Source organism: Takifugu rubripes, chromosome 20 (assembly GCF_901000725.2).
Source record: "Takifugu rubripes chromosome 20, fTakRub1.2, whole genome shotgun sequence".
Taxonomy (NCBI): domain Eukaryota; kingdom Metazoa; phylum Chordata; class Actinopteri; order Tetraodontiformes; family Tetraodontidae; genus Takifugu; species Takifugu rubripes.
Window position 1 is genome coordinate 11074035 of NC_042304.1, and position 13358 is coordinate 11087392.

At 44.8% G+C, this 13358-nt stretch overlaps 1 protein-coding gene across 2 annotated transcripts in view; it reads right to left on the reverse strand.

Annotated features, from left to right (window-relative positions):
- ttll7 (tubulin tyrosine ligase-like family, member 7) overlaps nt 1-13018 on the reverse strand; it is a 42752-nt gene extending 29734 nt beyond the window's left edge. Inside the window, exons 1-7 of one of the 2 annotated variants that reach the window (XM_029828593.1) lie at nt 12790-13018; nt 8507-8879; nt 7483-7614; nt 6382-6503; nt 4351-4418; nt 4066-4224; nt 1282-1498 (exon numbers count right to left, since the gene is read on the reverse strand). In XM_029828593.1, coding sequence (XP_029684453.1) covers nt 1282-1498; nt 4066-4224; nt 4351-4418; nt 6382-6503; nt 7483-7614; nt 8507-8531 — 723 coding nt within the window. In that variant the 5' untranslated portion in view covers nt 8532-8879; nt 12790-13018. The remainder of the gene's footprint in view (nt 1-1281; nt 1499-4065; nt 4225-4350; nt 4419-6381; nt 6504-7482; nt 7615-8506; nt 8880-12789) is intronic. The other variant, XM_029828594.1, reaches the window with a different exon arrangement.
- Nucleotides 13019-13358: the final 340 nt, after the last annotated feature.

Consider the following 13358-nt stretch of genomic DNA (forward strand, 5'->3'; position numbering starts at 1 on the left):
ATAATATTTACACCAGATGGTCTCATCTGTTTGTTTTGTTGTGTAGAATACAACCTCTTCTTCTTTCCTCTGAATGCATATAGAGTATTTACTGAGATAAAAGACATCTTTTTTTTTTACCTTCGTGTGATGAATAACTCTGAGGTGAATATAAAAATGGGCACTTGTTCAGTTAAACCACAGTGATGAAATTAATTCCAATTTGAAAGGTGACTAAAAGGACACCAGCATTGATTTGGTACATCCCTCTCAGAACATTTTCACGTTCAGTTCGTGGCGCCTCCTTCCTCCTAATGGGTGGGTAAATAGCAGTTAGGACACAGGCCACTCCAGTCCTGATGACTGTCTGAGGGCCACTCTCTGGGACTGAGCATCCATCTCAGTGGCGTGACACGCTCAATGATGTGTCTCACACATTGGCTAATCCTATACAGCCCGTCTGCGGTTCTGGACGGGATCATACTGTAGATCACATCTCTCTCTCTCTAACCTGCATAGTATAGAAATATGTAAAGATGCCTCACCTCCGTCTCAGCTGGTGCATTTACACACAGCTACTCCAGCAAGTGCACTTTTGTTCATTGCTGTTATAGACATCCTGATGGGAAGTACATTAAAGCTGTATACTGCAATGCTATAATAGCATCGACCTCATATTCAACAGCACTGGCACCAACTGCATGTCGCCCCAAGTGTGTGTGTGGGTGTGTGTGTGTGTGTGGAGCATCCTCTCAACATCAGCACACGGAGCTTGGCAGGTGCAGAACCTCAAGGCAAATATAAGTGTGTGGAAATTACAGGAGACATCTGGTATGTGGACGTTTGTGCTTGGCAGCGTGAATGTGCGTGTGTTTTGTGTGTGTGTGTGTGTGTGTGTGTGCATGCGTTTGAGAACAATATCAGTCTTTCAGTTGTCAGCATTTGGGCATTGTTTACCGTGTAAATAAGCACTTCAGTGTTTTGTGATCATATGGAGATTACATTGCGGCTCCCAACCTCTGTCCCTCCGTGCATCTGAGTGCCCGATTTGATTAGGTTGAGTGGCACAAGCTGTCGTCTCAGACTTATGGGAGCGCTCGCGATTATATTGCCCTGTAAATTTCCTTTTACTATGTATTGGCAGTGCGTTTCTGAACCTGTTTGACACAGACAGTATAAACTGAGGTTGTTATTAATCATCTACCCAGCCTCCAACCGTTACAAGTAAAGAGCTGTGAATCTCCTTTGTCTAATAAAGAGTTTCCCACAATTCATTCTTGCTGTTATCTCCCAGTGACTCACCAGGTTGGCCTCAGTGGGCGCATGGTATTTCTCTGTACCCATGCGGACAAGGCCGTCTTTGTACAGAAAAATGCGAAGCGGGTCGCAGGAAGTGACAAGGATGTAGACACGCAGGTCAAACTTGTAGCCCTCCATGAGAAACGGCTTGTCCAGGTATTCCTGGACAATGAGGTGCTCCTGGGCTGGCAGCTTCTCACAGTTCCGTATGAGCGAGATCCTGGAAAGGCAGACGTTCACTGAATAATTGGGCCTTGGTGTAGGCAAAAGTTGTAAAAACAGAATGTGAAATAAAAAGCGTGAAACATTGTATGAAGTCAAGGTTCCCCCGTGGTGAGTTTCCACCGCTGCAGAACACTTGATGGAATTACACAGTATTAAATAAAGGTAAAGCACTGGCTGGCCATCAACACTGAAAGAACGGGCTTGGTTAAAAATAACCCGTGTTTGAAAAAGCAATAATAAAACAGCAAGGAGAGAGAAAACCGCGACTCTCTAAGGTCGATTCTTTCAATGGGAAATGCATCAAATGTAACTATGGGCGGGTTAATAGGAGCAGACATTGTGCTGCGTTTCAACCTCCACCCTAATTCATTTGCTTCGCCCTGGTGTCACCGGCACTCAGAGCGTATAGTACGCAGGCCATTGTGAGCTGGGCTCAAGAACGGGCTGAATGTGCGTTTGTGTGGACTCGGGCGCGTGCGTGGAGAGCTAAGTGGCAATACTTTAAAAAACAAATGTCAACATGTGCATGTTTGTTCCAGTGTGGTGATGTGTGTGTGTGTGTGTGTGTGTGTGTGGGGGGGGGGGGGGTCCTGTTTGCCCAGGGGGTGAGGGGTCAACGTTAAACAATCTCCCACTATGTACAAGCATTGCGACTGACCCGTATCACCATCACTCATGGTTAAGGTAGAATTTGCTTAAATTGCTAACATGCACAGGCTAAAAGGCTCCATTATTCACGTGCGAGCAGGCGTATCATGCACAAACACACAATTCTTATCCGAGATGTAGAGACCCGACTGCACGAAAGAGGACGTTTTGAGGAATTGTGATAATACAGTGCGGCAGCAGAGCAGCAAAGGGCTGACGCTATTCTGCTTTGTGGATTCTGTAATCACAACCACAACATCGGGTATCTTGGGAACCATGTGGTTTCTTTCTTCCCCCCCCCTTTTTTCCACTGTGTTAACACTAATGCACAGCAGCACTGGCACTGAATCTAAACGGGGATTTAAAAAAGACAAAATTAGATATCCTAGTTTGGCGAACTTCAACTACACTCACCTTTGAGCCTTGCAGTTCAACGCAGGCTTTCTAAATCAATTTCCAACTAAAACCAGCACGCTGCGAACAAACATCTCATTGTCCTTCTTAGTACAGTACTTGAACATAAGAGAACGGGGGAGACGTTGATGAGATCCTGACCGACAACGTGAAGGGGCCCTCTTAACCGGCCGACAGCGAGCTGAATGATGAGGACGGGGTTAACGGTGTTAGTTAGCTGAGGAGGAGTAGCCCAGGAGAAGATGACATGATTGATGAGCTGTGGTGTCAGATAATCACAGCCCACTCTCCCTTGCCTACTTAATTTACCACCAGAGGGGATCTCGCCTTTTTAAGCCCCGCGCGTGCCTTTTATTTTGTTTCCTCCGTAACAAGCTGCACTTCAGACGTAAACAATAACTTCATTTAGTGGGCCGAAGGAAAAATAAATTACACGGGGTGGAGTATAACTTAATTTCCTGACACGTCACACCGTCACACAAAAAAACCCACAACAAAAAGGCAGGGAAGACTCTAATCTCGTGAGCTGCCTGCTGCTGAGAGGATGAGCTAAACTCATCATCTTTCATATTCCTAATGTATTGCAATAATTCAGCCCTTGCTGCCTTTTATTCTTTAATAAATAAGGGCTTAGTGCAGCTCGGAGTTATAAGTAATGCTCACATGATACCAGAAAGGACAAATTCAAAGAGAATCAGAGGGGGAAGTGAAGCGCACTCAGCTATTAGTACCTCAATATCCCCATCTATTGGTGCCAGTGATGAATGCACTCTGGGCTTCGTGTGGGCACTTGGGGGATCGTGTTTTCATTGAAGCAGCAGTCAAAAGGAATAATCAATAACTGCTTTGCCCGCCTTAAATTTCTACTCTTTATTCATTTACTCGCTTTTATGTTTATTTCATATGGACAGATGAGCGTGCATATGGAAGTGAACAGCCAGTATGCAATGCATCACAGGAATATATGGGATATATATCCACTGCAGTGCCTTTTAGTGGCTTTATTAATCTGAAGTATTGCTTGGCAGAAGACACTGGCAATGGAATATATATTTGTGCATGTATATTGTATTTATATATATATATTTGCACCCATCCTCCCTTCACAATGCATTACTGCTATGACTGTGCTAGCTCCATCAAAGAGTACCTCTTCAAAGCGTATCAATAACAACCCTTTGTCCTGTTGATGCCAACGTCGCCCTCCCTCATGTAGCCACTCCGTCCAAACAACTGCGGATTTATTTAAAACGCCATCTGTTCTGAGGACTGTATCTAAACTGATTTACAGGTACTCCTTGCTGCTGAGGACATTTTCCCCATGACCTCGCATCAATCAAAAGTTCAGAAACACAGTAATTAATGTGTTTTATTGTTCCCCTGATGATGTTTACAGGGACAAGCTAACTTTGAAAACTGTTCCTGCCCACACTGGACCGCAGGAATGCCAAAATAGTTTCAGTGGAGCACAAAAGTTACTCCAGCTCATTTCAAGCTTACCCGTGGCCCATGGCTCCGTTGGCTGGTTTGACGATAAAAGTCTTCTGCTTGCGTTTCCTGCGCAGCTCTGTGACGTAGTTCTGGAACTGAGTGTACTCGGCGGGGAAGATCCAGGTTTTGGGTATGAAGCTGTACTCTTGAGGCTGGCACTTGATCATTCTACAGAAACAAGGACAGAGGGTGGGAGCAACAAAACATCACCATCATCCCCATTTAGAAAGTCTGTACTGCCGCAACAGCTAATGTTGCTCTCGCTGGCTGCGTTAAGAGAGACAGGAGCCTTACTTGGACGTGTTTCTTGCTAAGCAGTCTTTCCGGCAGATTTCTCCCATGCCAGGGAAATGGTTAATTCTCTGCAGAGGGACATACAGACATAATAATGCCGTTAGGGCCATTACCCTACTCAGTTCCACCCCCACCTCCACATAAAAATGAGCACATTAAAGGCGGCAACCTGAAGTGAGCTTACGATGTTCTGACATTTATGCCCAATTATGGACTCAAAACAAAAAGGTGACACCGAGACCTTTTCCAACCCTTATTTAGTTTACCATGTTTTTGTATACTATTTAAGGGGAGGGGGGGGAGAAAGATCAATCTCAACTCAGAGGAGCTGAGGTAATTGGTTCTGCTTGGCAAACTCCTGCAGTGACAGTTGAATGAATTGCTTTGAATGTGCCGAAAGGGAGGTGAGCAGGAGGTGTGTGTGGGGGGGGGGGGTAAATGAAAACTCTGTGTTTTATGTATTCTTTGACCAAATGAGCCTGAACGGGGCGTTAATTAGGCTTGTATGAAGTGAAACTTGACGGCAAAACCTCTGAACACACCAAAAAGAAAGGAAAAAATTAAAAGTGTGTGTGTGTGTGTGTGTGTGTGTGTGAATAATAAGCTCCTGTGATTATTATCCAAAGGAGACAGACGTAATTAGGGATTCGGAAGAGATCGCGCAATTACTGTATGTCAATGTGGCAACACGGTCGTGGCTCGTGATGGGAAATGAAAAGCAGTTGTCGGGTTCCACGTCTACTGTTTTAAAGAAATAAATCCATTCCACGGTTGATGGGAAAACTCTGTTTCCATCCAGCCACTGGCTTCACGACCGTATGGGAAGGCAGTCTAATACTTGCCGCCGCTGAGCCAAAGTCTTTCTAAGTTGCGACTGAATCAATCGTTGACCGGTCTAATCAAACAAACACAGAGGAAGATGGATGGTAAAACGCTCAGCCCTCCAGAGGCAGCAAGGTCACGCGGCGGGACGGCAAGGTCAAACGGAGGAGAGATCGCTGTCAGACCAGTACCCGGCATACAGAACAAGTCTTGTTGTTTAGGCCTGTCTTGTCGGCATCACGAGTGACATGTGAAACCTGACCCCCCCACCCCCTGCTGATCACAACTTGCCAGTCTACCTGTCAATCATCCCATCTGTTTGACGCTCTGTCCGCCCTCCTCTCTTCCCCGCCTCACTTTTACCTCCCAGGTTGGTAAAAAGGTCAAACTCTTCCGTTCATCTTCAGTCTCCCCTCGCTTTTGTTCCTTTTCCCACCTGACATTTCTTGGATTTAATTTACATTTAATAGCAATTCTTCGTCTCTGTGCTGCTCTGAAACTTAACCTTGGCTGTGTTCTTAGTGAACTTTCCCTCAGTTGCACAATTACTTCAGCACTTTATGTTCCTTTTTTCATCAAGCTTCATCTAAATAGGAATACAGCACATAAACATCCTCGTGCTGGTAAAGGTATTCGTCTTTGAACAAAACAGACTCCTAAATAGAGGAGATTGTGTGGATTAATAGTAGAAATGATGTTGCTGTTCAAATCACTGCATTTTCTGCCCCGCACCTCTGACACCTTCACCTTAAAGGCAACAGTTTTCATGTTCATTAACAACCTTTTTCCCCAACATTTGCACAACCCATCTTCTTCAGAAACACTCATACAAGTACTGAAATATTCCAGCAGGTAATAGTCAGGTGGATGAGTACGAGAGTGTATCTGCTGCTGCAGAGAAATCTGTAAAAAATAAATAAATAAAATAAAAAACCCACAGAAACAGTGCAGTAAAATTCAACTTCCTTTCTGCTTCGCCTGTTTTTTTTTTATTATTAATTGATTTCGACTGGAGACGTTGGAAGAATTTGGGCTTGGGAGTTAAAATGGATTATCTTTAAACATCAGGGATACGCTCGATACTGCAGGCTGCGCTTCGCTTTCCTGTTCAAGGCATCAGGGGAAAAATCCCCGACATCCTTGCTTTCCAACTCTCATTCCTAACCTCTTGGCCAGTGTATAATGCATGCTGATAGACGTTCGGCATACCTGATAATTCCTGAGCTCAGCGATTTTCTCGTGCTGCACGGCCGAGTCGTTCCAGATGAGGTTGGCGGTTTCATCTTCGTCCCGGGTCTTAATGAAGTCCATTTCATTGATGGCTATGCGAACTGGGGATTAGAATGAGTTACTTACCTAATTAGTTATGCAACAAACTTAAATAACTTTCATGACATAATGACCCACATCCAAAAGAATTTCTCCACTGCAGATCAGTGATTTGGTCCCATTTTGCAGAGCAGCCAATCAGCAGCTTCTCTTGGAAAATGCCTAATTGTATGTAATGCACTCCCAAACCACAGGAAGCAGCATGACAGACGCAGGATTTTAAATATTCATTATCTAGTGAGGAAAGAAAAAAAATCACATGTCCTAAATAAACTAGGTATCAATTATTTAGAACGCTCGCCCAATGTTAGAAAGTGGCACTTGTGCATGTAAAAAGCTCCTCTCTCTGTTTCTTCTAGTGTTTTGCTAACTGCAACGTGATGGTTTTGTATCACAGCGGGGCTCTGAGCTGCACAAAGCTAGAATCAATCACTCCTTACGCATCTCAGCGCACAGACACGATCGGGGGCCAGACTTTACCCTCCCCTCACAGCGGGCGCAAAGCAAATTTCCAACACCAAATTCCTTGACTTTTAACCTTTCTCTCTAATACGATCAATTCCGAAGCAGCAACATAAAAGTTAACAACAAAACGAGACGACCATCTGGCCCTCGGCGTTAATTCTCATTCAAAATAGCCGTGCGCGCCGTCGCAACGGCCGCTGTGAGGGTCCCGTCACAGCAAGCGAACTGACTCGCAGCTAGACTCCCATCTAGCTACAGGAGCCGGGCAGCTTCTGGCTCCGACTGGCTGCTGCTGACTCCTGATTTTCATAGGTTGTAGTTCACCCTGGAGAGCTGTGCTGCCGCGCAATATACTCAACTCTTACGCTTACGCTGCTCTTTTGGCCTTTTGCAAAAAAATTAAAAATAAAAGGAATCTCGCTGCCGATTTACATGCTCGCGATAAAGATTTACGTCCGCTCTATCAGCACCACATGACAAAAACCCTGTATCCCTGTACGTTTAACTGTACCGTACCGATCTCATACTTGGTGCCGGCGATATTGGCGCTGATGGTGCCTTTCTTCTTTTTGCCGCGTGCTTTCCTCTTGCCAGTGCCTGAGTAGCAGCCTACAGATGGCCCGTTCACGGGGGACGCTCCTTGATCCTCTAGGGAAGGAGAAAGCAAAGAACTAAAGTAAATGCAGTCACAGTTTGTGCTCCAGACAGAGGGGGGGAGCGGTGGGGGTTTTCTGATATACTGTCCTCATTCCTGCAGGGGGAATTAGCCGGGCTTGTTTACGAAGCTCTGGCATAAATAAATTAGAGGGGTTTACTTTGTCATAGCTGCATGCATCACGACCTTGTGTAAGAAAACATGAAATAAATGCTTGAGATAAGGAAAAGATGTTGCCAATTAAATCTGTATATGAGGGGGAAAAACACTGATGCTAAATTAAATTAATAAACAACATCCCATGTTTGAGGAATGTTCAAGCAAAACACTTTTTTTGTAAAAATTCCCTGCTAAAATTGAATTTATGTGCATTTAAAAGTGAGCAGTATGCCCTCCCTGCTCTAGGACATCGTTAATACCCTGGCTGCTTGTAAAAGAGTAATAATTAACAGATTTGCAAGAACTTTTTTTATTACAATGCTTTTTAAGAGTTCCATTTTTTTTTGACTCAAATAAAAAGTTCTTAGTATTAAAATGTGACAAAAGCAGTAAAAGTACAAAAATGACCCCCACAGAAGTTGAAAGTCTAGCAAATATTAGCATTTATACAAAACTGAAGTGTTTACTGAAGGTATTTGGCTACCTGGACAGATTTTAGACTTCTCATTTGTGTGTGTGTGTGTGTGTGTGTGTGTGTGTGTGTGTGTGTGTGTGTGTGTGTGCGTGCATGTGCGTGTGTGTGTGAGGAATAAAGCTGATAAGGAGCAGACAAGCAGATACACACTCTACTCAGACAGCTGTTCAAGTGTGCGCCTCACAATTTATGCACAACATCTAAGAGAGTGATTCTCCCAGCCCGGCGTTAGCTGGGGCGCTCTTACTCACCTCCTTCATTTGGGGGGGAGGGCATCTCAGGGGCTAGTGAAATGAAGGGGCAAGCCGAGCTTTCTGCCAGGCTTGGCGGGTGGGCCGACTTCTCAGTGTACTAACAGCACCCTCCAGGGGGGTTCTCACAGTGGCCGTAGTTAGTCTTCCCTGCCTTGGGCTGTGTGGGTGAGGTGGTTCAGGATGGTCCGATGGATCATCTGAGCGTCTCCCAGCAGCATAAAGAGCAGCGGCTGAGTGGGCAGGGGACTTCGAAACGGGGCACAGTGGTAAAGATGAGTGGGAGGGCTTCTCGGGGGTCCGCAGAGCTTATTTACAGCCACAAGAGGAGACAGAGGAGGGAAGGAGTGGACGGAGGGATGGCTCAGAATGTCTGAGGAGGAGGAGAAAAAAACATATTTATAATAGCAGTGCAGCAGTATTTTAAAGCGAGGTGAATCCTCTGGGGGCATCCGCGGTGGATTTGTGTGTTTTCTCACCAGACTGGGGTCCAGTGGACATTTTTATGATGTAACGCAGCGCCACAATACTTCGAAGATAACTCTGTCCAGCTCTTTCTGCAGCGCTGCTAATGAAATATGCTAGCTGTGCAGTGTTAACTGGAGTAATTGGAATTCTGTGGCGCCACTGTGAAATATTAATGTGGCTGTCAAACAGAGGGTTTGCAGCATTTTGTGCCTCACGACTGTGTCAGCTGGGCTTCGCTGGCTGAGGAGTCGCTTCATTTAAACAGATGGCATCTTTACAGTGGTTAAATTGATGCTTGGAGGTATTAACAGTGTGCAAAATTAACATCCGGTATGAGCCAGATCTGGTTATTGCCTGGCTGCAGCTTGGCGGTGTCCAATCGCACCACTTTTGGATGAAATTCACTATTGTTCAGACGTCACAGTTTATTCTGTCTCTTCATTGATTTCGAGGTTTTTGACTTATGAAGCACTACCATACAGAACCAATTTTGCACGACTTGACAAATTCATATTTACCAAAATTCTTTTTTCTTCACATCTAAATAAAGTGCAGCTACATAAATGGGCAACGAGCCAGAACAGCAAACAAACAAATAAATGGAAACGTAACAAATAAATTGAAACAAACATGGCAGACAGAAATATACATGTAAAAGAACAAAAACCCTAAAAATGGTGAAATCCACGTTTCCATGTACACTGAGAGGCTTCTGTTCCAAAAAGAGATCCACAGTGTCCTCTAGTGGTGAGAAGACAATGAAAAAGCGGAGTCGGGGTCGAGCCTCCGGGCGCACAGCGGTTTGGCTCCAGTTAAACATGCAGTCAAACACACATGCTGACTTCAGAGGAGGCCCCATCAATTTAATCACCGTCCGTGGGACAAAGCGGAGCGGGAAAACAATCCAATCCAATCACGTCAGATCACTGGGTCGTCTTCCCTGTCAGCTTCTCAGTCTGACAGGGCGCTAAGTAGGATTGATCCCGAGGCGGACTGAGATCGGGAGGAGATCAGAGAGCAATAACAAAGCTGCGGTGATGAAATTAGACAAACCATGAGGGTCATAACAACCCCTGTCTAGGAATTTCCACAGAATAAACAGTTTACACCTATACGAATTTCTAAGGTTGCTTATGAAACGCTGTTAAATACAGTGCTTCAATCTGATTCAAGCATCAGAACACATAATCATTCAAAGGGTTAAATCCCAGAAAGTGTGAATTGTGAAACCGACTCCCGAAAGATACCCAGTGCAAGTAAAAACAGGCTTTTTCTGTCGAATGAAACAAGAGATAATTATTCCTTCATTGTTCCGCTCATGGTGCACATTTCAAGTCACTCAATCTCCATGAAACTATTTAAAGAGCTGCCTGAGCTGTGAGAGGGCAAGATAGTCCCCTAGAAGTCTCTGTGCTTCTGAAGCTCGTAGTAAAAACGAGGCGATCACAGACCATAATGGCTCTAATGGGGTTTTAAAAACAAGCTTTACCAATCAGTTATTTTTAAAAGCTGCAACTTCAGGCTGTCCTAGCACTGAAACATAAGACTGATGATGAGAAAATAAACAGTAGAGACTGGTGGATTTTCTTTGGAGTGCATATGGATGCACATCTCCTAAACCTCCCCCAGAACAAGAAGGGGGAGGAAAGGCACTTAGAGTCAATATGCATCGCCCCATGTGTAGTGACAGACTACTGCCGACAGGTGGCGGCAGATGCTCAGTAAAACAGACGGGATGGACAATAAAAGCGTAAAGCTCATCCCACTCCTTTGTTTCACACCACAGAGGGGCTTTGTTGGAGACAACCAGTCCTCTGTGCCTTCCTACTCTGGATTCATGGGATATTGCTTAACCTGTGTTTGTGATATGTTGCCTCAGAAACACACTTTCTGTGCCACCAGGTCCTAAAGCACATCAAGATCGTGTTTATTGGCAGCAAATGTATGCTGAAAGGGACATTATGAAGTCTTCATTAGATGACGGCAATTCAAACATTCCTTCTGTTTCATTTTTTTTCAGTACACGTACAGTACAAACCAAAGAAAGAGCCTTTATTGTGAACGAGCGGCGTCACGGTTACAGGATCGTACACCAGTTAGTGGCGAATCCCTCGAGGGTTTGTTTTATGTTCGCTGCTTTGAAAGAATCCCCATGAAAGCGCCCGTCAACTGCAGCATCACCAGTCTGAGGGAGTCACCGGCTCCTATTCTGCTGAAAGCACACCTGTCTACTCTTACTGCGATGTCACCATCAGGATGTATGGAAGACTCTTAAAACGCTGACTCAGAACTGACACACGAGGCCGTTTTACAAACCTTAAAGAGCAATAAAAGAGATTAAACCTTGAGGTCTTGAATTGTACATGCACACTACTGATTTTGGCTGGAAAACAGCATTGCTTGTTTGGTTTAATCCACAAGGATGAACGCTGTAAAGTTTGAAACCACCAGATGATCTAACACTAGCATTCTAACATTAGGGTGACCTGACTCAGGGGGTCACGCGTTCTTCCAGGTACCAGGAAGAGCAAGTGTGGGAGCTGTCGGCCCACAGGGCACAGAAACACAGAGGCAACTGCTGAGAAAGGAGGGCAAATCAAACAAAAAAGCAAACTCCAGACTGCAGGCATCACCCACGGAGTGAGAGGTGGACCACTGGCAGAAGAAAATGTCAGGAGCTCCACTTGTGACGGAAAAGACACAAAAATTAAAGGCCAAAGATGACGGCAATCAGGAACATGTCCTGAGGTCAACACAGGGAAAATGTAAATCTGCACAAAAATAAACACAGTTATGTAACAGAAACAGGGCTAAAACGGGATTTGGATTTTTCCAACAAAACGATGCACTCATTTTTTTTAATGTGTTCACATTTGAGAATTTAGTCTGCAGTTTAAAAAAAAAGGATTTACATATATCATGTCCGTCTTAATAGCCTTATGTCTAGGCCATGTCCAGAAGGCAGGGTGCCAGACAGAACTCATATGTTAAGCCGTTATTAAGCTGTTATTATGTAATCCATCTGCTGTCTTGGTACCGGTCATCTCCATGGTGCTCATTAGCATGCGCTCATTAGCATGTGCCCTTTTGGAGGCACAATAACCGGTGGAGCTAAATGAAACTGTTCGTCAACAAGTGCATCCAATTAATAGGAAAAAAACACCCTAGATTAGAGCACCCAAATCTAAAAAATGACAGCGATAAAATGATGCAGACACGTGTTTCTTATAGGTGCACACACAGCTAGCTAAAGCTAGGATGCGGCGCTATAACCCCACTACGGCGACTTCATTCTATCACAGCCCGACAGTCAACATGGTATCTCCCACATATCTGGAACGATAGCAGCCCCCCCTCTTCCAAGACTTTGTATCATATAAAAAAATAATAATAATAATGAAATGTCTTTCTGCATTATGCATGTAGCATCTTGGCTTATGTGTCTTTTTAAAAAAAAAATGCCTGATCGAGATCGAAGCTTCGTAGCAGGTGTTTAAACGAGCGAGCAGCTGCTAGCCCCAGGTTGCTAACTGCTAATAAATATAATATATACGTGTGTGTGTGTGTGTCAGGTAGAAATCTGCAATGACCAGACAAGAAAACAATATGGGAACGCAGCCCGCGTTTGGTAATTACCGGTTGTTACTACATTGGTAGTCGTTTCTTTTCCCTCTGGGATAATTGAAATGGTCAAAAAGCAACATTTATTCCCTCGGATAATTTAAAGGTAACACAATGACCCCAGTCTACTCCACTGTTAGCTTAGCCGCACTAGCTAGCAAAGGATGGAGAACGAAGTAGCCCGATAACGTTACCTTATTTATTGCAGTCATTGGCAGTACGGCTCTTTGGCTGGGTTCTTCCGAACGACAGTCACCCTTATTAAAGGAGACCCGGTGGTCTGTCTAGGAAAAACAGTATTTTTAACACAACACCACGGTATTGTCAGTGTACGGTGGCGTTAATCTTAAAGACAGCCGCAGGTTAGCCGGCATACAAATTAAATCTGTGTAGAATCTTATAGACCCCCTTTAGGTGATGAAGCGAGTCAATGGGCTGAACCACTTGCTCAGTAAGATGGGGGGGATCAGAGAAGTGCTAAAGTTTGCATCCTGTATCGACTGGAAACGCGGGCTGTTTGTAAAGGCTGGGGAGGTGGACGCATTATGATCAGCGCTTTAAAGTTGAAATAACCGTATTAGCGCAGCTCCTAATTACAAAGCGTGGGCCTCCAGGTGCACGTTTCGGTGCGGTTCTCCCTCCAAAGGTTTGTGACACAAACAACGTGAGCTACCTAGCAACGGTGTCGCTGACCATGGTGCTATTAAAACAGCCCTGCGGAGCGGATGCTGCACTGGCCCAGAGGCCGCCAAGGGGGCTCTTT